Source organism: Crotalus tigris, unplaced genomic scaffold (assembly GCF_016545835.1).
Source record: "Crotalus tigris isolate CLP2741 ecotype Arizona unplaced genomic scaffold, ASM1654583v1 scf7180000024303.721469, whole genome shotgun sequence".
NCBI classification, from domain to species: Eukaryota; Metazoa; Chordata; class Lepidosauria; order Squamata; family Viperidae; genus Crotalus; species Crotalus tigris.
This window is the reverse complement of record NW_024100475.1, coordinates 87,681-112,980: the sequence shown is the minus strand read 5'-3', so window position 1 is coordinate 112,980 and position 25,300 is coordinate 87,681. Positions and strand designations below refer to the sequence as shown.

At 43.4% G+C, this 25,300-nt stretch overlaps 1 protein-coding gene across 1 annotated transcript in view; it reads left to right on the top strand.

The window, feature by feature from the left end:
* LOC120299617 (monocarboxylate transporter 8-like) overlaps positions 1 to 18,640 on the top strand; it is an 87,059-nt gene extending 68,419 nt beyond the window's left edge. Inside the window, exons 2-6 of the mRNA XM_039324596.1 lie at positions 2,975 to 3,119; positions 5,970 to 6,429; positions 10,305 to 10,448; positions 15,535 to 15,763; positions 17,746 to 18,640. Of these exons, the coding sequence (XP_039180530.1) occupies positions 2,975 to 3,119; positions 5,970 to 6,429; positions 10,305 to 10,448; positions 15,535 to 15,763; positions 17,746 to 17,969 (1,202 nt within the window). The 3' untranslated portion in view covers positions 17,970 to 18,640. The remainder of the gene's footprint in view (positions 1 to 2,974; positions 3,120 to 5,969; positions 6,430 to 10,304; positions 10,449 to 15,534; positions 15,764 to 17,745) is intronic.
* Positions 18,641 to 25,300: the final 6,660 nt, after the last annotated feature.

Here is a 25,300-nt window from a genome sequence, read left to right as displayed (position 1 = left end):
AGGGGGCAAAATTCACTTAACAAACGTCTCACTTAACAACAGAAATGTTGGGCTCAATTGTGGTCGTACAACAGCTCATGTAGTGACCATTCTGTGGCCATAGGTCACACAAGCAAGCGAGAAAGGTGTGCTCTCCTATGTTGGTGTGTTGCTTTGTCTAGTTGAAGCCACCCAAGGGGAAAGGCTTATGCCATTTCCAGCCAGGGCTGAGGATGTGCGGCAGGTTGGTTGTGGAGCTATTGTGCCCCCTTCCTATACTGGGGGGGGAGGGGAAGTGGCAAATCCCTGGAGCAGACACTTTCTCACAACCACACTTGAAGTTCCCTCGCAGTCCTGTCACGAGTGGTTATTTCAAGGGGATATTTTTGTCGAGACTTCAGGAGCAGTAAACCAAAGGCCCCAGGAGATTGGGGGGGGGGCAGTGGGGAAGGATAAGCATAAAACAGAACTTCCTTTTCTCTTTCGGGAAAAACAAACCAATAAAGTTTTTTAAAAATCAGAAGTTTGGTTGTCTCGTTCAGTGGAAGCATTGCTAGCAAACCGGTTGGTTCTTCCTAGGATGGTGTTTGCATAAACCAGGAGTCTTCAAACTTGTCTCTTTTATGACTTGTGGACTTCAACTCCCAGAATTCCTCAGCCAGGCACACGTGCCTGGCCGAGGAATTCTGGGAGTTGAAGTCCACAAGTCATAAAAGGGCCAAGTTTGAAGAGCCCTGGCATAAACCTTTGAGTCCGCCCATTTTGGGGGATCTGCACAATATCCTGAGTCATAAACTATCCAAAAGTGGGTCTAGCCGGTTCACATAATCCATTCAACTACAGACATTTTAACTCAGATTACCACTTAACCTGACTTAGTGTGTGGTGTGAATATCTCTCACAGGCCTTTACCTAATCATTTGTGCACAAGACTTTGGGATGCATTGATGGCTGGACCCATACAGGTTGTCCTGGACCCGAATTCTTATGGAAAACAAAAGGACTCTTACGAATTCCAGAGGGTTTTTAGCAGAGAGATTTATTGCGCAGGTTCAGAAGCAATAGCAACAGCAGTTCTGAACCCCGAGGGCGAGTTCAGACTTCAGTTTTATACTTTCTTTTCCTCAGGAACAAAGGAATACACATTGTAATACACATTGTAATACATTAGGTTCATTTCTCATGGGCATACATTGTATCCAAGTACAATGCACATTAGGTTAGTCACATACTGCTAACACAGCACTATTCCAGTAATTATGCAGACACATCATTATTCTAGTGATTGTTAACTTTTCCACATTAATACGACCACAATTAAGACCACAGTTTCTGTGGCTAGGTAAGGCAGTTATTAAGTGAGTGGCACTTAATAACCGCCTTACTGGTTTTATGACCTCGGTTGCTAAGCAAATCGCTACAGCTGTTAAGTGGATCGCACCATTGTCAAGGAATCTGGCTGGGAAGGTCACAAATGGTGATCAGGTGACCCTGGGAATCTGCAACATCTGTAAATATATGCCCAAATTTTGATCAGGTGAATCTCTTCTTTCAGTGCTGTTACTTTGAATGCTCACTAAACAAATAGTTGTAAATTGAGGAGTACCTGTACTTTTTTTTTTTTTTTTTTTTGACAACTAAGCTGGTTTACTGTCTTCCTCTGTGCTTAAAATCAGTGTTTAAAAACCGTGTTAAAGCTAGATCAGTTTGCAGCTGGTCAGGACCTGAATGAGAGCCCCCCCTCCAAAAAAGTGTTTAATTCTGGAAGAAAATGTATTTTTTCAAAGAATAACATCCTCCCTGTCCATCCATAAGGTTACAGTGAAAAATCAGTAAGCCCAACGCTTAATTGGGAGCCCATCCAAAAGGTAAAACATGAAATCAATACATGAAGGGGAGTTGGCACTTTTTAAATTGACAGGGAAGGAAGGAAGGAAGGAAGGAAGGAAGGAAGGAAGGAAGGAAGGAAGGAAGGAAGGAAGGAAGAAGGAAGGAAGGAAGGAGAGCAAAGCAAGATAGAAAGGACAAGAGAAAAAGAAAGAGAGAAAGAAAGAAAGAAAGAAAGAAAGAAAGAGAAGAAAAGAAAAATGGCATATAACAATAATAAACCCTTTATTATCAAAGTATAACATGTATACAGTGAAATTGGCTGAGCCTCCCTCTGTGCCCCCCCTCACCACAAACTCACGGTGACTGCAAACCCCCAACTGATTTCGCCCTGTGAACTAATTGCACATCACGCACATCATAGTTATGCTTGCATATATAAACGGGCAATGAAACTTTTAGCAAATCTGAGCGTCAAGGGCACTGGGAGTGAGATTCCCCTCCCCAGCCAGTCGAGGAAGGGGCTGCAAATCAATTTTAAGTGCCTTGGCTGTCCATGTAGAGAAATGAAGGATATTTCAGGGTTCCTCATGAATATGGAAAGAAAGGGGAAAGCACAGCATCAGGCAAGGCTTGTCTCTTTTGATCCAATACTGCGTGGGCGTGAACTGAAGATCTGTGGAGATCTGGGCCAAGTTGAATCTACCAACGAGGGAATTCACCTTGCAGTGAAGAAATCCCAGAATTGCAATAAAGCAATCCAGATTTACAGCCAGTGGCTGCTTCTTTTAAAGCCAAAGCTGAGAAGCCTTTTTTTCAGGTTCAAATAAATAAGTAAATAAATAAAAAAGACTCGGACTCTTGAAGTGGCATAGCAGTGCAGGGGTTGGATTGGCAAGCAGGACTCAGGTTTGAGTCCACCCCCAGCCACGGAAAAGGCCTAGGAGAGCCTTGGGGCCACTTTCTCAATCCAGACTACCTCACAGGTCCAGCTTCCAAGGAGGGGACCCTAACAGACACCTGTTCCTTCTGCTCCCAAGTCCCAGATCCGATGTGCTTTTCTTCTCCAAGCCACCAGCCATCCTGAGATTCGCCCTTACTTCCTGACACTTTACAGAAGCTGGCCAACAATGGTGACATCCCTTTCCTTTCTTGTTTCCTCCTGCAGCCTTGGTTGGATCCATCGGCATGGGGATGGTTTTCTTTTGCTCTCCCATCGTCAGCATCTTCACCGACCGGATCGGATGCCGGACCACCGCTGCCTCAGGAGCTGCCATAGCTTTCATTGGCCTCCTCTCCAGTTCCTTCACCAAGTAAGGTTCTGAGATGGAGGGTGGAAGGGCCCAAAGGCTCACCAGCAAAGATCTGGCCTGAAGGGCTTTTCCGATCTCTGAACCCTTTGCCCTCCAACCAAAGTAAGCCCCATCCCCCCCCCAAGGGTCCTTCAGGCAGAGGCCCACAAACCTTAGACATCTTCCAGGCTTGGTGCTCGTGATGGACATCACTGCGGATAAGCAGACGAGCTCTCTAAAATGTCAGTGCAACGTCCTGATTGAACAACAACAACAACAACACCTGGAATTTCTGGAAGGGAACATTCTTTGCACCAGGACCACCTCAGCTTCAAAACTATGGCTTCTGTCTTCCCTCTTTCCTATTTTTTTGCCCTTCCTTCCTTCCTTCCTTCCTTCCTTCCTTCCTTCCTTCCTTCCTTCCTTCCTTCTTACCTTCCCTGCACTTCCCATTTCCCATATCAATTCTTCCTATCTTCCCTGCTCTTCCCATTTCCTTGTTTCCTTCCTTGCTTCCTTCCTTCTTTCCTTGCTTCCTTCCTTGGTTGCTTCCTTCCTTCTTTCCTACCTTCTTACCTTCCCTGCTCTTCCCATTTCCCATATCAATTCTTCCTTCCTACCTTCCTTCCTTCCTTCCTTCCCTGCTCTTCCCATTTCCTTCCTTCCTTCCTTCCTTCCTTCCTTCCTTCCTTCCATCCTTCCTTCCTTCTTACCTTCCCTGCACTTCTCATTTCCCATATCAATTCTTCCTTCCTACCTTCCCTGCTCTTCCCATTTCCTTCCTCCCTCCCTCCCTCCCCCCTGCCTTTTTCTTCATTTGTTTATTTCTCAGTGGCCCTGCCCTCCCTCCACACAATCTTCCTTCCTCGCTCCTGCCATACCACTACAAGGCCAGGTGCCCCCTCTGGCCTCCAGCAGGCCTGCTCTGGCTGGGGATGGGGATCAGGCGACCAAGGCTGGCCTACAGAAATCCCCCGGAGGTTCCCTTGGCTGCCCTTTCCTGGTGTCAGCCAGATCAAGAAATAGGGAACAGCCAGGATTCCTGGAAGGCTGCTCTCATTGCAGGGTAGAATAACAGAATCCTGCGTAGTTTCTCTTTGCCCCATCTGAGTCCACTCCCCCCCCCCACCCGCAGTCTCCTCGTGCCTTCCCCATCCCAGCACCAGGTCCACATTCTCTTACAAGGGTCATCTGCATTTTGTAGCCCAGCTAAGGCCGTCTTAGATGGCAGGAGCGCCAGAGGGCTATATCTGGCTCACACAGAAGGCACAGAAAGATTTTTTTTATTTCTGGCTAGAAATCTTTATCCCTTGCAAAGGATGTTTGTCGATTTGAAAACTCGGGAAATAATTGGACTACCTGCAGCACATTTGGCTCAAGCCAACTTATTCTCTTCTGAATTTCCCTGCTTGTCTGTCTCTGGCTCATTGGCCTGTCCAAAATGTTTTCCTCCAGATCTTTTAGCTTTTAAAATAAACGCTATTCCAAATCGACACCATTAATGAAATGCTTTATTTTTAAAGACAGAATAGGAGATTCGTGTTTTCTTATAAGCTGGAATGAAGACAATTCGTCTTTGTTGACTTGGTTTGGCTGTGTGCTCTAAATATCAGGATGTTAAGCAAAAGTTTTTGGAGAAGAATACATTTATCTCACATTATTTTCTCCTGTGTAGTATACGGCTCTGGTCAAAACACTGGGTTCCTCTACTGTTCATTTTTATCCCTATGAAATATCTCTAGTTTTGTCTTTGGCTATTCTTTGAACTTTCCACAGCTTTCCTCAGCTACAGTTAAAATGATTCAGACTTAAATTATAGCCCAATTACTCAACTGAAGAATTTCCTGGAATAATATGAAAATAAATATTAATAATCTTGTGCTTCTATTTTAAAAATCATGCAATGTTTGTGCAATTCTCCCTAATTGGGTTAATTTTTAGAGCCAACAACTCAGTTCAAATTGTTTGCAGTTGAGGGATTGGGTAAACATAGCAGTTGTTTGGTATTAATTTCAGACTCTATTTAAATCCCATGCACCGCAGACTTGTTCAGTGGTGATAGTTGTCGCATCAAATTTGGTGAGATTTAAGAGTGCAGGCAGTTGGCATAAGAAAAGCAGACACATTAGACTAGGCATTCCCAGTTCCTGCAACCCTTCTTTAGAATCGAATAGAGTAGAATAGAGTAATATAGAATAGGGTAGGGTAGAGCAGAGTAGGGTAGGGTAGGGTAGGGTAGGGTATGGTAGGGTGAGGTAAGGTAAGGTAGGGTAGGGTAGGGTAGGGTAGGGTTGGGTAGAATAGAGTAGGGTAGGGTAGGGTAAGGTAGGGTAGGGTTGGATAGAATCAAGTAGAGTAGAGTAGGATAAGATAGGGTAGGGTAGAATAGGGCTGGATAGAATAGAATAAGAATAGAATAGAATAGAATAGAATAGAATAGAATAGAATAGAATAGAATAGAATAGAAATATAGAAATATAGAATAGAAATGCAGAATAGAATAGAGTAGAGTAGAGTAGAGTAGAATAGAATAGAATAGAAATATAGAATAGAAATGCAGAATAGAGTAGAGTAGAGTAGAATAGAATAAGAATAGAATAGAATAGAATAGAATAGAATAGAATAGAATAGAATAGAATAGAATAGAATAGAATAGAATAGAATAGAATAGAGCTGGAAGGGACCTTGGAGGTCTTCTAGTCCAGCCCCCTGCTCAGGCAGGAAAACCTACTTCCAATCCCCGAATCATTGTTGTTGCACTCTTTCTAGAGTCTTCTGTTGCTCCAATTGTAACATTCTAAAAGGCAAAGCACTAAAGAGAGACTGTGGAATTTCTCACCCATCCCTGCCGTGCTCCTCCCTTTCCCACAGGTCCCTGGAGGTCCGCTACTTCACCTACGGAATCCTCTTTGGTTGCGGGGGCTCCTTCGCCTTCCACCCCTCCCTGGTCATCCTGGGCCACTACTTCAAGCGACGCCTCGGTTTGGCCAACGGACTGGTGACGACCGGCAGCTGCCTCTTCTCCGTGGGTCTCCCGTTCCTCCTGAAAATCGTGGGGAAGACCCTGGGCCTCGCCCGCACCTTCCAGATGCTGAGCGCCTTCATGCTGGTCCAGATCTTTTTGTCCCTGACCTTCCGCCCGATCTTGCCCTGCGCCTCGAGTCCTCGAGAGAGGGAGGTCAAACTAGACAGCCGGAGCTGGATGCAGCAATGCGTGTCCCAGATGCGGAAATATTTCAGCTTGCGAGTCTTCAGAAGGAAGACGTACCGAGTGTGGGCCTTTGGAATAGCTACCGCCATCCTGGGATACTTTGTCCCTTACCTGCATCTGGTGAGATGGAGGAGGGGAAGGGAGACAGGGGTTGCTCCTCATCAGTGGGGGAGGGGGAAGGAGACAGTGTCAGGCCTAAAAGGGAGAGCAGACTAAGAATCCAGTTGTAAGGACTTGCCCTAGCTCAGTGGCTCTCAACCTTTTTAATGCCGCGACCCCCAACCGGTCGTAAGTCGAGGACTACTCAACCGGTCGTAAGTCGAGGACTACTCAACTGGTGCAGCCCCGTTTGCAGAATGGGACTTTTGGCGGGCTCAGCAGGGCAGAGACAGCCTGGACAATTCCTACTGGCTTTGGAAAGCCAATAGAATGAGACTCCATTCAAGAGAGTCTCTTTGATTGGCTTTCAAAAGCCAATAGAATAAAAGGGAGTAGCACAGCTAAGGAAAAGGGGGAAAAAATGGCGGACTGCGTTGTTTGGCGACCCCCGTGAAATGGTCGTTCGACCCCAAATGGGGTCCCGACCCACAGGTTGAGAACCACTGACCTAGCTAGTCCTCTTAGGAAAGCACGACTCTCGACATCATGGGGTCAATCGAAAGACCTTTTGCTGAGGGTGGTGGCAGTTCTAGGTTGCTTCTCTCCTTGATTCGTTTCCATCCGTTGCTTCTTGTCCTAATGCAGTGATGGCGAACTTATGGCACGGGTGCCAGAGGCGGCACTCAGAGCCCTCTCTGTGGGCACGCATGCCGTCACCCCAGTCCTAGGCCTTCAGCTGCGTTTTATAAAACCTTTTCGCTTTAGGCCTCCGCAGCCGTGTGCAAAAAAAAACAACGGTTCAATCAATCAGTCAATTTCAACTTCTCGCGGGAAAAAAAAGTTCTTGCAAAGTTGGAATTGATTGATTGAACTTTTCAGTCCCACCCAGTCTGCCGTTACCACCGCAGCCACGCCCACCCAATGGGCCACACCCACCCCATGGGCCACACCTACCCGGCACCCGACGATGCATAAATGGGTTTTGGATTGCAGTTTGCGCACTCGGTCTTTAAAAGGTTCTCCATCACTGTTCTAATGGCTCTGATGGACCCGCGCAAAGCACCAAGCTATTCTTCCCATTTCAAAACCGGACCCCCCCTGACCAGTTCATCGGCAGCCAATGGAGTGCCGCAAGGTTGTTTTGAGAGTGCTGAGGTACAGACCTGATAACGGGTCATCCTCAGGAGCAGCGACCTTGGAACAGACTCAGGAGGCGTCTGTCCCATCTCCGCAGATGATTTTCCCCCTCCCTCGTTCCCAGTTACAGCAAAAGCATGCAGAGAATGCTCCCCCTGGAGCCCCCTCCCCTCCAACAGAATGGCAGGGCACCTGAAAGGGGTGCCACGTAGGTCAAAACTACAGGTAGTCCTCGACTTATATCAGCTCGCTTAGTGACTGTTTGAAGTTACAACAGCCCAGAAAAAAAATGACCTCTGACCATTTTTCACACGATCGTTGCAGCATCCCCAGGGTCACCCGGTTCACATTCGGATGCTTGGCGACTGACTCATATTTATGATGGTTGCAGTGTCCCGGGGTCACGAGATCCCCTTTTGTGATCTTGTGACAAATCAAATTAAAGGAGAAACCAGATTTGCTTAGCACCTTTGTTACTAATTTAATAATTGCAGTGATTCACTTAACAAATGTGGCAAGAAAAGTCGTAAAATGGGGCAAAACTCACTTAACAAGTTTCTCACTGAGCAATATCAATTTTGGGCTAAATTGTGATCGTGTCGAGGACTCCTATACTTTTATTGTAAAGGTATAGTAACAGAGACTCGCAAGTTTGAAGGTGCTTTCTCCCCCCCCCCCGTAGAGATGACAGGCTGAGCTGGAGGGAGGAGTCAAACGCCTCATCAATCATGAGTCCCTTCACGCCCACAAAGTTCTAAATCCAGCCCACCTTGCATGCCTTTCTTATCTCCTGCTCATTTCCCTTGACTGTTAGTTGGTCAGATTCTTGTAGAGAGCGAAACCTTGCCATGAAGCTTTACACTCATTGGAACTGCCTGAATCTCCTGATTTCCCCAGCGCTTGACCCCCTCCCTCGACTTACAACCACAATTTGGAGCAGAATTTCCATTGTTAAGCAAACAGTTGAGTTAGGCCCGATTATACAAACTTTTTTTTAACAAGATTGTTGAGTGCATCACTGCAGATATTAAGTGAACCGTGCGGCTATTAAGTGAATCCGGCTTCCCCTTGTGGAAAGCCAGTTGGGAGGGTCACAAATGGTGATCTCGTGATCCTAGGACACTGCACCTTGGTGAAAAACATGCCATTTGCCGAGCACCTGAATTTTGATCATATGACCGTAAGGATGCCGTGATGGTCGCAAATGCAAGGACCAGTCACAAATCATTTTTTTCAGTGCCATTGTAACTTGGAACGGTCCCAATACGAATGGTTGTAAGTCATGACTGCCTGTATCTTCAGATGAACTTGGAGTAGTTTCAAGTTAGTTTCTTGGCCTCTCTTATCTGACCCTTATCTTCTTAGCGTCTCTTCCTGTCCTTCAAGGCCATTCCCTCTCCAGAGGGAGGCTTCCAAGTGATGGGGCTGGTCTTTCATAAAGCAGCACCACAGGTGTGATCTCCCTGTGGGAGCAAGAGGTCCCTTCTGTTAAAGCCAGGCCAATGGCTGATGACCTTCTGCTTAGGAGGTCCAAGGTGGTCATCCTGAAATGTCAGTTATGAAAGTGATCCTTCTTGACTGCAGCCCTCTCTGCCCTTACGGAACGAGAGGCAGCCATTTCAAATCATCTAAGTCAGAGGTCCCAACCGTGGCAACTTTAAGACTTGTGGACTTCAACTCCCAGAATTCCTGAGCCAGCTTGGCTCAGCTCGGAAACCTCTCCCTTTCCCCTCAGCATGGCTGGCTCAGGAATTCTGGGAGTTGAAGTCCACAAGTCTTAAAGTTGCCAAGGTTGGAGAGCCCTGATCTAAGTGAGAGGCCTAAGACTTGTCTGAAGTTGTCTTCCAATGTTTACAGGTAGTCCTCACGTTACAACAGTTCATTTAGTGACCATTCGAAGATACAACGGCGCTGGAAAAAGTGACTTATAACCAGGGCTTTTTTTCTCATAGAACGCCCAGAACGGAGTTCCGGCACCTTTTTTGGATGGAATCTTGTAGGGTAGGCAAGGCAAGTTGTATGACGTGTGTGAGTTCCGGCACCTTTTTTTTTTTTTTTAGAAAAAAAGCACTGCTTATAACTAATCCTTGCGTTTGCGACCCTCACAGTATCCTCATGGTCAACTTAACAACTGTTTCACTAATTTAACAACTGCAGTGATTCACTGAACCACTGTGGCAAGCAAAGTCGTAAAATGGCATAAAACTCAACCAATGTCTCACTTAGCAACAAAATATTTGGGCTCAATTGTGGTTGTAAGTCGAGGATTACCTGTACTCAGTTTATGTGGCTACCCATCTTCAATGCAATGCTTCAAAGTGAGATGAAAACAACATAACAAAATCAGAAATAACATTTAGAGCATCTGAGGGGGGAGGAAACAACAACACAACACTTAACACAGCCCTGATATAGGCTTATCTAGACTTTCCAGAAGCAGAAACCACCCATTTTATCCATCATCTCCTCAACTACTCCCCATAAAAATCTCAGCCAGCTTTGGAAACTTTAAGGAGTACAACGCAGGCCTAGATTTCCCACTCCCTAGCCCTCCAAAAATATACAAAGGGAGACCCCAAATCATGGGTTACGGTCTCCTTTTTATGCATTTCCTGCTTTTTGTGGGATGACACCAAACTGGAGCAGTGCGCAGATGTCTCTTTTTACCAAGTCGCACACTGGGTCTCCCAATTTGGGATCGGCAACCCTGGGGCCAGTTGGAAGAAACATAAGACCAATGCCTCTTTTCCACTTTCCAGGTGAAGTTCGTAGAAGTGGAATTCCAAGAAAAGGAAAAATCCTGGATTGTGCTTGTTTGCATAGGAGCCATGTCGGGAGTCGGGCGCCTGGCCTCCGGACCCATTGGTGATCTCATCCCCGGATTGAAGAAGATTTATTTGCAGGTAGAAGATGAGTGCTTATTTCAAATTCACGTTTATTTATTTTTTTTTATTAAATTTTTTTTTATTTTCCATTTATCCAACATAGTTATACAACAAAATTCACTTTACAAAATAAAATAAATTCATAATCATAACCATAACCATAACCATAGGTGCCGCTTGCTGGTTCCCCCCAAGCTGCATCCACTCTCCCTAATACCTTCCTTACTTCCCTCCTCTTTCTCTCCTCCCCTCACTACTCTCTCCTCTCTTCACGTTTATTGATTACTTTGCACTTCCTCCAGAATGCTTTGTCGGTGTGTGAGACATTCTCCACCATCCAGACATGTTCTTGAAGAGAAATGACTTAAGATGAGGCGGCTGGAGAGAAAACATGGAAGAACGGTTGCAGAAATTAGGTGTGTTCAGTCTAATGAAAAGAAGGAGTAGGGGTGACAAGACAGACTTCCAATATCTGAGGGGCTGCCACAAAAAAGAGAGGGTCAACCTATTCTCCAGAGCACCGGAAGAAGAACAAGAAGCAATGGATGGAAAATAAACAAGGAGAGAGCCAACCTAGCACTAAGGAGAATTTTCCTGCCAGTTAGGACACTTAATCAGTGAAACGCCTTGCCCCCAGAAGTTTGAGTGCTCCATCACTGGAGGCTTTTAAGAAGAGATTGGACAGCAGGAGATCCTACAAGACCTCCAAGATCCTTCCAAGTCTGTTATTCTGTTTAAGAAGATTCCATTTTTCATGGAGCAGAACTTTACCCATGTGGCATTGTTTAAGTTCTGCCTTTGGGTTGTGCCATCCTTGGCATTCCATGCTCCAAAGATGCTTTGATGTCCACAGGAACATAAATGGAGCATCTCTGCAAGACCTCAATCCAACTGCTTCATTGCAGTTGACCAAACAAAATCTGGAGAATGACACTGGCTGGGGAATTCTGGGACTTGAAGTGCAGATATCTTAAAGTTGCCAAGTTTGAAAAACACTGGTATAGAGTATTGCTTTCAGAAGCTGTAGTGATGCAGTAGTTAGAATGCAGTATTTGCAGGCTAATTCTGCCCACTGCCAGGAGTTCGATCCTGACCAGCTCAAGGTTGACTCCGCCTTCCATCCTTCTGAGGTCAGTAAAATGAAGACCCAGATTGCTGGGGACAACATTTGTAAATTGTTCAGAGAGATCTATAAAGCACTATGAAGTGGTATATAAGTCTAAGTACTATTGGTATTGCTATTGCTTTCTCCTGTATATTTTAGTCTTGACATCTGGAAATTGTGTAGCCAATAAGTTTTCTGATGAAATACAGAGCCATAGTTATGGGTACCGTATGTCCATTTATTTGACCCAAATAATTAACAGTTTGTGTTCTTCCCAGTTCTTTTTTTAAAGGCAGAAAACCTAAGTAAACTTAAACTCGGCTCTGGAATCCTTCTGCAAGGCAAAAATTTGCTTTATTTAAGGTCATATAAGACACAGATTATATTTGCTCATGTCCTGATTGATTTATTTTTATTAAAGACCATTTTGCAAGATAAAAACGATATTTAAAAGAGAAGGAAAAGTAAAAAAAAAGTAGTGAATAAGTAGTAAAGAAATAAAAGAAAAAATACAGAAAAAGAAAAAAAGAAAGTGTAAGATATAAAGAAGTGGCTTCTAATTGCATTTGTATTTGATCCTCTCTCTTAAGCATTGATTTCTGTGGAGACTTAGCACATGCTTCCTTTTAAAGTTTGAGCAAACAACTGTGCATAACAACCATAGCCTGTTAAGTCATGTGGACATCAACTCCCAGAATACCACAGCCATTCCTGGTTGGGGTATTCTGGGAAGTCCACACATCTTAAAATGGTTAAGGTCAGGAAACACTGTCAGAACTTTATGGAAAGTTCTTTTGATTACTCCAACAATTCAGAGCAGAGCCCATTGTCTGCTGGGAAATGAAGTCTTCTCTTTTTTTTCCTCATGGGCCTCTGAACTCAAGGGAACAGAAACAAAATAAATACTCTTGGAAATATTAATGTGCCAGAAGAGAATATTGACATTATCGTCTTGCTAAAATGGCTAGCCTTCAGGATACCAAAGATATGCCTTGGATTTCCTTCACTTTCTTGTTCTTCTCTCCTAATTCCAGTTTTGTTTTTTTTTAAAAAAAAAGAAAATTCTTTTAGAATTTTTTTGCAACGAATAAGGTCAACTAAAAGACCAATTATTATAATAAATGTGTAGTAAGGCCAAAAATGTACCTACATGTTTGTCATATTCACAGATGTTCATACAGAGTGGCAGGGATGAGTGCCTAATACATGTTGCAAATAAATAAATAATAAAATAGGTGCATAAGCATACACAATCTACTGCAGTGTTTCTCAACCTTGACCATTTTAAGGCATGTGGACTTCAACTCCCAGAATTCCACAGCCAGCAATGCTGGCTGTGGAATTCTGGGAGTTGAAGTCCACATGCCTTAAAATGGTCAAGGTTGAGAAACACTGATCTCCTTGGATCTGCCAGGTTACCCAATATTGTGGTAACATTATCTGGTAGCCTGTTTTCTCACTGGCACAGAAGGCGAGAGAAGATTGACGATTGGCTGGTCCAATAGGCTAGTCTTCATGCAAAAGAGATGGCTCATTTATTCATTCTGAAGGCAATGTGGTGGAGTGATTAGGATGCTGGGCCTAGCCCTACAGTCACTGCGGACTTTATTGGGTGATTGTCTGCTCAACCCACCTCACGGGATTCTTGCAGAAGTGAAATTAGAGAGATGTTCCCTCCATCTACGTCTTCTTGAACTCAGAGAAAAGGAATTTATTTCACAAAAGCAACTGTGAAGGAGAGACCAGGCAGGGTGACCAGGCGATCTTTTTAATGCTCAGGAATACTGCATAGTTTTTGATATGCGTACATAGAAACAATACAGAGAACTTCTTCAAATTAGCTTGTTCACACAAGTTCCAATGTATACTGTCCATTGTACCATAAATAACCAAATAGATTAGCAAAGAAACTTCATTAAACTGAGCATGCAGTACTGTACAAGAGCCAGATTGCTATGGTGATTAAGGTGCCAATCCACGTGCCAGGAGTCCATGAGTTTCTAGTGCAGCCCTGGCCACAAAACCTGATGGGTGGTCTTGGGCCAGGCCTTCTCTCAGCCCTAGGAAGGAGACAAAGGTGAACCATTTTTGAAAAACCTTGACAAGAAGGCTGCAAGAGCTTGTCCAGGCAGTCTCCAGGAATCAGACATGATTAAATGGAAGGAAAAAGCCGTCTTCTGTTATCACAGAAGAGGTTAAGTTCTCCTTTCCAAAGATCTCGGCTCGGGCGCCCATCGACATTTGACACCCCAATATTTCTACAGGTCCAGCAGAAGTGATCTTATTCCAAGCCATTTGGGGTTCAGATAGTTGAATTGCTTGGCCTCAGCTCCCTAAGTCAGGTCTGACCTTGGGATATTCTGCAAGCAGTCCCTAATGGGAGTCTTTCCTGTTGGCTGGAAGAAGCAGCTTATTTTATGTAACTTGTTAAAAAAAAAAATCAGTAGAAATAAATGGTTTGTGAACATTATGAAAGTCTGAAGGGAAAAATTAGCCTTCCCAAACTCCAGCCTTGGCCTAGAGCTGACCTTCCATTCAGTGCCAAGGAGAGTATATTGCAAACTTGGAAACACGGCAGAAATTTGAGATGATTTAAATAGAGAAAAATATATTTAATAGAGGGAAACAGCTCTTTATGAATCCCTATAATGGCGTTTGCACACAAGCACTTTGCTAAGAGTGAGGGAATGGCAAAAGAGTTGCTATCACCTTCCAACTTTCTCCTCTTGGTTGTTTTCTTCACATTCTTTGAAACTTAGCCTTATCTGTGCATCTCAGATATCTAGAGCACATTGTCTTTGAATGCCTTGGGGGCCTGAGACAAACTAAAGTACTCCAGTTATGAGGTCTTAAATGTCCTCCTTAATTTGCTACTAAGGAGTGACCTTTGGGGAAAACAGAAGAGAAAATGGAAAAAAATTGGATGACCTCTGAGATATGCCTGGGTGACCTGTGAGACTTAGGAAGGAGGAGAAATGTTCAGGGGTTTAGGAATGGAAGACCTAACCGAATCAAAGTGGAAGACAATATTTATATTCTTACAAAGAAGATTAATCATCCTGGCATTGCCAGACACTTCTAGACTCAAAGTAAGTTTTCAACCTATTGATTGTCCTGCCTAATGGTGAAGCCAACCTTCATCTAGAACTGAGCATCCATGAAAAGATTTGGGGTATCCTGCCCCCCCCCCAAGATTAGAAAGCTGGAAAGTAGACCATGCTCTCTAAACATAGTCTGTGAATATCGCCTAAGGCAGTGTTTCCCAAACTTGACAATTTTAAGGCATGAGGACTTCAACTCCCAGAATTCCACAGCCAGCATTGCTGGGAGTTGAAGTCCACATGCCTTAAAATTGTCAAGTTTGGGAAACACTGGCCTAAGGTTTTCATCCTTCTTAACCAGAGATTGGGAAGGCATTCTATCTATCTATCTATCTATCTATCTATCTATCTATCTATCTATCTATCTATCTATCTATCTATCTATCCATCCATCCATCCATCCATCCATCCATCCATCCATCCATCCATCCATCCATCCATCTATCTATCTATCTATCTATCTATCTATCTATCTATCTAATCAAAGATGCAACAACCTGAAGTAGCATTTGTAGAATTTCATTCAATTTAAAAATGAATATGGAGGAAACTTGGTGAAATTTCAGTGATTCCAGGTGACGATACCAAAATGTGGTGAGATGGCTTGGTGAAAATACCCAAATCACATGTATTTCCAGGCAAGAATGATGAAGTGTTGCATTTTCACATGAGATCTCAGGGATGAGATGTCAGAAACCTTGTGAGTTTGAGTAATTTCATGAGGGAGGGAGGGAGGGAGGGAGGGAGGGAGGGAGGGAGGGAGGGAGGGAGAAAGAGAGAAGTCACTTCATCCATCACCTATAAAGTGTGCTACTCACTCATCCTCTCAGTCCTCTTGTTCAGGAAATTCCACATTTGTCCTGGTTGTCTGAACAGCTCCCTTGTTTTGACTCTTCAGGTTGCGTCCTTCATCACCTTGGGTGTCATGTGCATGATGTTGCTACAGTGCCAAGCGTTTTGGGGGGTGATCATCGTCTGCCTTTTCCTTGGACTTTGTGATGGACTCTTCATCACCATTATGGCCCCCATCGCCTTTGAGCTGGTTGGGCCCATGGAGGCTTCTCAAGCCATTGGCTATCTCCTGGGACTCATGGCCATTCCCATGTTAGCTGGCCCACCAATTGCAGGTGAGAGAATTCTCTACCTTGATGATATGTCTAATATGTCTAAAATATGTCTAAAAAGTCCTTATCCAAGTAAGGTATGAACAGTTGGTAGACAAGGGACCTCTTAGCTGGCTTTCACCTTTCATCCAGGATCTGTAGCTTCTTTGACTTGGCCAGAAGTCAGTAGCTCAACCAACTCATTATAACACGGTCCTAAATATTAAATGGACAAATATGTATTGGGTGAATAAACCATAAGTATACAGAATGGCTTATCTATTTGAGGTTTCCATTTGCCTGGATAGGATGGCTCCTGAAGGCCCAACAGTAATGGTCAATGCTTCATTTGGCTTATCGCTATGCAAACCAGTTCTCAGATGTTAATTGGATGGCTAATTATTATTCCAGCTCTCTTGTCAAATCCTAGGCGAATTTTCCTGGTGACAGTTTGGTGTGATAGCTAAACTGAGCCAGTATACAGAAATACTTCCTCCTAAATCGCCCATTCTCCAGATCTGTCAGTTTCTCTGGGATTTTTCCATATGTGGACCCATTTCGCAGGTTCTTAGTTGCAAGAAGAAGCAAGAAATGTGGTTTGGGTGCTCCTTCTTATTTTGAAATAACTATATTTGAAAAATTAGTAGGAGAGGCCGGAAGAAAACTTAATTTGATTTCATTTTCATTTGTTAAAATTAGTGGTCATCAAAGCTTTCCTTCTCTTCCATTAAACATTTCAACTGGTCAAGGTTTCAAAGAGTAGAACCCACAACATTCTGGGGTCATCTGCACCCCTAAGCGTTCCGTTTATGCATATATGATTTGGATAATGTTTGTAAATTCCTTTTGAATTCTTAAAGATCCTCATGTAATTCCTAGTATTTTATAATTGTTAGCAAAACGTCTAAAAGTGAGGTTAGAATGCACCAGCCCACTAACCAACAGAAGTACTTGTTAACTAATGATTCATCTCTGAGACTAACCCTAACCTTTGTCACATTCTTTGTGCTTCAACTTGTATAAGAAAAATCTCTAAAAAACTTGTAGTGGGGTTCATAAGTGGTAATAAGTAATGTTGTTGGCCACTGTGTAAACGCTGGCTGGATTTTGAAGTGTTTGATTTTTTTTTTTTTTAATTTGGCAACTATCAACAGGTCCAGATTGTTACACGGCTTAGAAAATAGCCAAATGTTGCTCAATAAAGTCCATTTTCCCAGATTAAAAAGATCTAAAGATTTGCACAAGAAGTGCTGCAGCTGGAAAGATCTCGGCCAGTTGCATCTCTTTTTCTGGGAATAATTTGTATTCTTTAAAAACCAGACTGCTTCTTCCCCAACCGGTCATCTGAATTTGGAATAAGTAACATTTAGTGATATTTTTATTAAAGCCCATTAAAAGCAAAATTGAAAGATTTTACACTGAATTCAAGGCTCAGAACTGCTCAATGCTATGAAGAATTTTTAAAAAATCATTTACTTCAGGATGCCTCCAATTAAAATGTGGACAGTATTTTTCAAATTGTTCAGAGTCAAGGAGTTGATGGCAAATTGTCACCATCTGTCAGATTTTATATCAGAACCAGCAGAATTTTCCTTTATTCTGAAAGCTGGCCTGTCATCAAATAGCTAACTGTAGAACAGTGGTTCTCAACCTTTCTAATGCCGCGACCCCATAATACAGTTCCCCATGTTGTGGTGACCCCCAACCACTTATATATCACCGGGTGCCAGGGGCATGGCCAAAGAAAAGGGAAAAAAATGGCGGACAGCCTTGTTTGGCGACCCCCGTGAAATAGTCGTTCGCCCCCAAATGGGGTCCCGACCCACAGGTTGAGAACCACTGCTGTAGAAGCTTGAAGGCTACAGCCCAGCTAGATAAGTCGCTTTTATTGTAAATAAGAAAGAAGTGATATCAACCTTCTGTAGAACACTGGAATTAAGCCCTCTGTGTACATGTGTGTTACGTTAAAGTTTCATTATAGGTTACCTGCTTTTCTTCTTTTTCAGGATTCCTTCATGACCATTTTGGGAATTACCAGCTTGCCTTCTACTTTGCTGGCGTTCCTCCGATAATTGGAGGCCTCATTCTCGCGTTTGTTCCCTTCATCCATCAGAGTCAGCTCAAGAAGAAACGAGTGGATTCGGGGAAAGACAAGATGTTGGGTTCAGAGATGGTCCCAAATGGAGGGCTCCTCCCAGGTGCTCCAGCCACTGAGGGAGCTGTGGTGTAAACTTGTCTCGGTTACCCATCTGTCACCAGCAGGGTTTTCTGATCCCCGCCCGAGCCGAGATCTTTGGAAAGGAGAACTTAACCTCTTCTGTGATAACAGAAGATCTCTCTGTCGGTAAACTAAAGTCAATCCTGATCAAACTCTTGGCTTTCAAGTTGAATTTGAATTTCCTTTGCCTCTTTCTTTCCTACTGAACATTTTCATTGTTCTCTCATTCATGTCCCAGCTGTGATTCTCCCCCCCCCCCGGGTAATACATTAGTGGATTATGCATAGATGATTGTGATAACATTTTAATGGATTGCGTTGGACCACTTCCTCTCTCCTTTCCCCCAAAGTAGATTCTGTAGCCATACTTAATTATTTTGCTGACAAGGGGTTTAAATTCACTGGAAACTCCATCCGGAGCGAGTGGTGAAGCTGCCAAATTCTCAGAAGTAGATTAGTCTCTACTCACGGAGACAGAAAGACAAGAGCTGAACGGGTGAATTCTGATTCTCTTCTGAAAAGTTTTCTTTTCAACTAGCAAGTTCAACCTTTTTCTCCTGTCTCCCTAAAATCTGTCCCTGAACAAGCACTTAGATATTAAGGGTTTTTTTTTTCTTTCAGTTCCATTGGGTTGTGAATTCTTTGTTTGATTTCTTTTGCATATTAAATGTATCTCAAAAGGAAGAATAATTCCTCGTTTCTGGATAGAGTTGAGGGATCTTATCAAAACGACTGAGCTGCTCTCTTGGAGACCTGAAAGATACATCTTGGATTCTCTGTTTTGTTTATTTGGGGGAAATTAATTTCAGGGCTTGCTTGATCCTCCACTGTAATTGTTTCAAGAAAAGTAGCTGGAAGACAAAAATAGTGTTCTTCTGTTTATGTAGTTCCATATATAAAGATGACGTGTACATCATTCTTTAGATATGGACGTAGCTTAGGACAATCTGTGTTCCTAGCAAGGGAGTCTTGACTCTCCTTGCCTTGAACTGGAGTGGCAGAGGGGCATTTGTCCAAGACCATCTTTGCATGAAGATGTTCCTTCATACAACAGTCTACAGCCCTTGGGTAGAATCCAAGAAGAGCCATGGGTTCAAGTTGGAAGGCTGCTCCCTTGAGACCATAGGGTAGCTGTATGTGGACATGTGTATCCATTAAGCCTGAAGCTCCATGGATCTATGGTGACTTCACCCAAGAAGAAGGGTCAGGTCTTCTTCACCTGTAGTTTTTCTGCCCAGCTTGTCCTTGCTAGCTGGGGAATTCTGGGAGTTGAAGTCCACATATCTTCAAGTTGCCAAGGTTGGGAAGCCCTGTTTTAAAGGGGCTGTTGTTAAAGCATTTCAGCTAGATATTAGGGGCCCTTTAGACAAATTTGTCTTTTGTATGATTGATCCTATCAGACAAGGAATCCACCAATACAGCCAGCTCTCTGCTTTCATATTCTTCATTTTCATCCCTTTTTCTTTTGGTTAAGGAAGGAAAGTAAAACAAGGTCCATAGTATTCTTTTACTGGTAGCATTAAATGCTATTCTGTGCTAGCCTTTCCAGTCCTGCTTAGATTTAACCCACAAAGTTTAGTAGGGCCTAACTTAGTTAAGCTTTGTCCTGGAAATATCATTAGATTTACTGCCACTGCGATTAACTTGTTTTGAGTCATCCGACAGAACGGTGTTTGCCACCATTTAAATTTTAATCCTATCCCCTGTCTCCAAAAGCAGAATTGTGGCTCAGACAGGTAGTCCTTGACACATGGCCACAACTGAGCCCAACATTTTTGTTGCTAAGCGAGACACTTGTTAAGTGAATTTTTGCCCCATTTTATGATCTTTCTTGCCACAGTCATTAAGTGAACCACTGCAGTTGTTAAGTTAGCCACACGGTGGCTAAAAGAATCTGTCTTCCCCATTGACTTTGCTTGCCAAAAGGTCACAAAAGGGGGAAATCACATGACCCCGGGACACACTGCGACTGTCATATATATGAGTTAGATGCCAAGTGTCTGAATTTTGATCATGTGACTTGCTGTATGGGGATGCTGCGATGATCGTAAGCGTGACATTTTTTTTCCAGTGCTGTTGTAACTTCAAACAGTCACTAAATGAATGATTGTAAGTCGAGGACTGCCTGCCTAAAATCCCACCATCCCATTATTCTTGTCCTCAACCCACCCAGGAGAATGCAGCCATCCAAGGCCTCCCATTGTGTCCGTCTGGACCTACTGATCTTCACTCCATGGTCCCCTCCCCCATTTTTTACCTCAGATTGTTCTGAGGTAAAAAATGACAGTGAGAACACTTAATCAGTGGAACAACCTGCCTGCAGAAGCAGTAAATGCTCCAACGCTGGAAGTTTTTAAGAAGAGGCTGGACAGCCATTTGTCCAAAATGGTGTAGAGCAGAGGGTTGGACTAGATGACCTCCAAGGTCCCTTCCAACTTTACTACTACTACTACTACTACTACTACTATTATTATTATTATTATGGATCATCGCACAATCATCCAGATGTTCAGACTGGATTTGGCATCTTGTCTACCTATCGAGTCCTTACCCAGGACCTGAGATAGCCAGATGTGGATGTTTGATGGTATTACAGGTATCGTCGCAGGATGGAAGCAGTTCCTAGTAAGGCCGCCTTTTGCAATTGACTAATAGCGAATTTGTCAATGCCAATGGTGTTCAAGTGGTGCTCCAGTTGTTTTGGGATTGCACCCAAGGAGCCTATGACTATTGGTACTACCCTTGCTTGCTTTTGCCACAGTCTTTCTATTTCTATTTGTAGGTCTTTGTATTTTGTTATCTTCTCCAGTTCTTTCTCTTCTATTCTGCTATCTCCAGGCACTGCCACGTCCACTATCCAGACTTTTTTGTCTTTCTTATCGACAATTGTTAAGTCTGGGGTGTTATGTTGCAGGTGCTTGTCTGTTTGAATTCTGAAGTCCCAGAGCAGTTTAATTTTATCATTTTCTATGACTTTCTCTATTTTATGATCCCACCAGTTTTTATTATTATTATTATTATTATTGTAAAGTTGGAATCACAGCAAAGCCCACATTCAGAACTTTAACTTTTATGGTAGCTTTCTTCTCATCCACAATGACCATTAGACCGAATCACTAGGCATCTGTTTCCTGGCCATCAGTATCCCACCTCTGAAGGGAAGAGATCGCCATTGCCAAGAACGTCTGCATCCAAATTCTAAACACTCAGGTGGTGCAAAACAATTGGATGAACCTGCCTGCTCAACACCACAGCACGCCTTAAAGAAAATGACTTGCAGAAGGTTTTTTTCCCTCTGGTCCATCAGTTGCAAATGTTTCCGGTTTCAGAGATAAACCGGGGAATAGTTTATCACATAAGATTCCAGTCCACTTGAGGGTATACTTGAAACCGCCTGGAGACTATGGAAGATGTCACCTTCGCTATTCAATAATGGTAGTTCTCAGTGTATGGCAACAATTGGAAAATTCTTCGTTAATCAGCGTGGTTGTTAAATTGAGACATGGGGGGGGGTGACTGCATCCAGTTTTACAATTTTGTTTTGCCACAGGCGTTAAAGCAAATCACCATGTTGTTAAGTGAGACATGACCAGATTCACTTAACAACCATTTACTAACTTAACCACTGCAGGGATTCACTTAACAGCTGTGGCAAGAAAGGTCATAAAATGGGGCAAAGCTCATTTAACAAAAGTTTCACTTAGCAACAGAAATTTTGGGCTCAATTGTCCTGAGTCGAGGACTACTGTACAACGTTTTTTGGTTTGGGGCACATAAAAATCTGCAATTGCAAAGAAAGGAGAAATATTAGAGCAAAATGTGGCTGGAACTAAAGGAATCAAAAGAACGTTTGTTTTGGAGGAGAATATCATAATAAATAGCATAAACAGTTTCAAACATCAGATTTTTGTTGCAGACATACGGCGACTGAAGAGGGCATCAGGAAGGGGTTAGTTGAAAAGTGAATCTTGGTAAAGCACAAAATTGTTTTCCAATCTTGCAGCGAACTTTATCTTCAGCAGATTGCTTGTTGCTGCAAGGATCAACTCTTTTTTGGCTGGATTGAGTATAAGCTGTGAACCTTTTTTCCAAGATGGTTACCATGAAAGCTCTGGGCTTGTTTTCAGAGACACTTGCAGTTTTTCTCAGGTCATTACAGCCACATTATTTCCATTCACCAAGGGTGCTGTAGAGAAGTTAAACTGGAGAAGACCATGGAAGAAGAAAGAGCAAGAAAGGCAGTCTTTGTGTAGACCCAATGGGTTCCCCTAAGAAGGTCTGCCAACCACTGCTAATTTATATTTCCACATCATGACAAATGTCCCCCACCTACCCATTATCCTTAGCTAATTGCTCTGCCACTTTGCACTCAAGGTCACCCTTTAATCGGCATATATTGAACAATCCATTTGTCACCTTGGATGGAAGATGTTAAAAATTTTGTTTCTAACAGGACCTGGAATTGGTTGTCCCTCAACAGCAAAAATGGTGTCCTTCACCCAAAGTACATCTCACTGGCTGGGAAGAGCTTACAAATGCTGGTGTGGGGGTCCCTCCCTCTCCTGAAGGAACAATTGGAATGAGAGGCTGTTGCTTGGCATAGCACCTTGTGCTAAAGCAGGGCATTGGACTAGAAGACCTCCAAGGTCCCGTCTCTTATTCATGTTCTGTGTTTTCACTCCCTACTCATGGGCTTTGGGCAAATGTTGTTGCCTTCTGTTGGAGACAGGATATGGCTTCAACGCCCCTTGAGCTAACAGCTATCCTCGGCACAATATGTAGGTTTGTATGTAGGTTTCCCAAACGGTTGAAAGATTGGCCTGCTGCACAGCAGATATACAGTCGTCCTTTCCAAAGCTACAAAAAAAGGCATACATTGGAGGGGAAAAACCAAGCGGGCATTTACACCAAGGGCTGCAGATGAGGAAATTGAGTCTGTAATCCTATTACAGAGGAAGGAGCATGTGGAAGTGTCCTGAGGTGTTTATTTGTCTCAATAAGCTGCCTTTTAATATATGTACATCATAGTTTGTCTTCAGCAGTGCTTCACCTCACTTTCATGTGGGGAAGGAAAGTTGGCTGGCTGGGGAATTCTGGGAGTCTTAAAGTTGCCAAGTTTGGAGACACCCCCCCCCCCGTCCTATAGGCACCAGTGTTTCTCAACCTTAGCAACTTTAAGAAGTGTGTGGACTTCAACTCCCACAATTCCCTGGCTGAGGAATTCTGGGAGTTGACGTCCACGCATCTTAAAGCTGCTACAGCTGATAAACACTATATGCTAAGTGTGGGTGTTCAGTCATCAGTTCAGAATGGGGTGTATTTTCATATCTCCCAAAGAACTACTGATGGACATTTCAACCATTCTTCTCTTCTGGGGATTCATCCCTAATCCATTCCTCCTGAAGCTGGAGGAAAGCAGGCAGAACTTGACTTGGGGGCTGGAGAAGGCAGTCTTCTATAGACCAAAAGGGAAGGCTTTTCTCTCTCCTCATCTGCCACAGTCCAGTTTAATTACAATAAGTGGTTAATGAGTCTGGCACTGCAGAACACCACCCCTTCTGGAGTTTGTGTAATAAAGTGAAGGGTGATCCATATTTGGGGATATTTTAATTCCTTACAGAGCAAGGCAATAAAGCAGTTTATCAGCAACTTCAAGATACATGGACTTCAGCTGTGCTGGTTGGGGAATTCTGGGCTTTGAAGTCCACACATCTTTGTTGCTGAGGTTGCGAAACCGCAGTAGAGAATAACCCAATACATGGCTGAACATTTTTGTTCTAGATCGCTCTAGAGTCTACGGCAGGGGTAGGCAATTTTGGCTCTTTTATGACTCGTGGACTTCAACTCCCAGAATTCCTGAGTTGAAGTCCACGAGTCATAAAAGAGCCAAGGTTGCCTACCCCTGGTCTACGGTGTTCTCCCACATTATCCCAGCAGTAAAGCCATGTTATTTCTACATCTCCAGTTTCCATCCCTTAACACTGATATTTTACAGCCTTCTACTTGTGCAGGTTATGAAACACACATTGAAGATCTCCACCATCTGTTGCTGCATAGCTTGCCAACAATCCGTCGATTCCAGATTTTGGTTTTCAAAACAAAACAAAACAAAACAAAATCTCTGCAGGTTTTCTATATGTCTCCTACTCAGGATTCTAAGACATAGCCATGAAACTTGGGTCTGTTGAATAAACCACATTTAGTGTCATTCAGGCATTCTTAAGTCCTAAGGTAGAAAAGGCAACCTTTTTTCTCTTTTTGTCTTTGTTGAAGGCAACAGGGGTTTTGCCAATGATGTCACAATGTCTGGGCCCGTTTTAGGAAGAGAAAGGGCAAGGTGGAAGCTCTACGGCTTATAGAAGCTCAAAGGATTTGTTTTGCCCCTTAAAACTCTCCAGACAAGAAAACGTATTTTATTTTATTTTATTTAAGAAATGTATAATGCCACCCAGCTCTACAAGAACCCTGGGTGGCATTCCACAAAAACAGTCATGCAGTGTAATTAAAATAAATCACCCAAACATCTTAAGAGACACTGCCACTGAAGACAATCACACAGGCAGGACCTACCACAAGCTCTAGGTCTGGATTTGCAAACCTCTTTCTGAACTCCGTTCAGGTGGAAGTCAGAGGTATCTTGGGCAGGATGGCATTCCAACCTATAATGAGGGTTTTAAGTCTCTGCAAAGAGGCTCTTGGAAGTTTCCCTAAGCACCCCATCAAACCCAAAAAGGTTGAACAACTCAATCTTGCCCAGTGCAGTCCTGTATTTCTGGGTGGTGAGCCAGTTGTCCTTGCTGTACACCTTGGGGTGCACCTGTTAAGCCAAGAAACCAAAAGCAGAGGCTTAGCTATGACCCTATATTTCATACACACCTGGGGTTGCAATGTTCAATCTCAACAGTTATCAGCAGGAAAAGCCCTTCTGATCCAGTTGTCTCCCAGAGGAAAAATTATCCCAGCATGATCTAAGCGTGTTCCATGAAATCTGATCGTATTCCTGCACAGCCAACTTGTGTGACATTCTTAATTTTTTTTAAAGAACACTTAAATGTTCTTCGTGACTTATTTTTTTCACAGAGAAGTGTAAAGCTTGCTCTTTCCAAAGATTTTTTCCTTTCTCCTCTGAGCAATTTCTCTGCTTCCTAGGACCATCATATGTGTCAAATGTTAAATGTATGGCCAATTGCTCTAACTCTTCTGTGTTATGATGTGTTCTGTATGTTATGATGAAATAATGGCATTTTTGTGCCCTTGGTTTTCCTGGGTAAATGAAAGGGGAGTTACCTGAGGCCTTGCACTTGGAGCTACTTTGTGAGCACAGTTGCTCAAAATTGTTCCCTC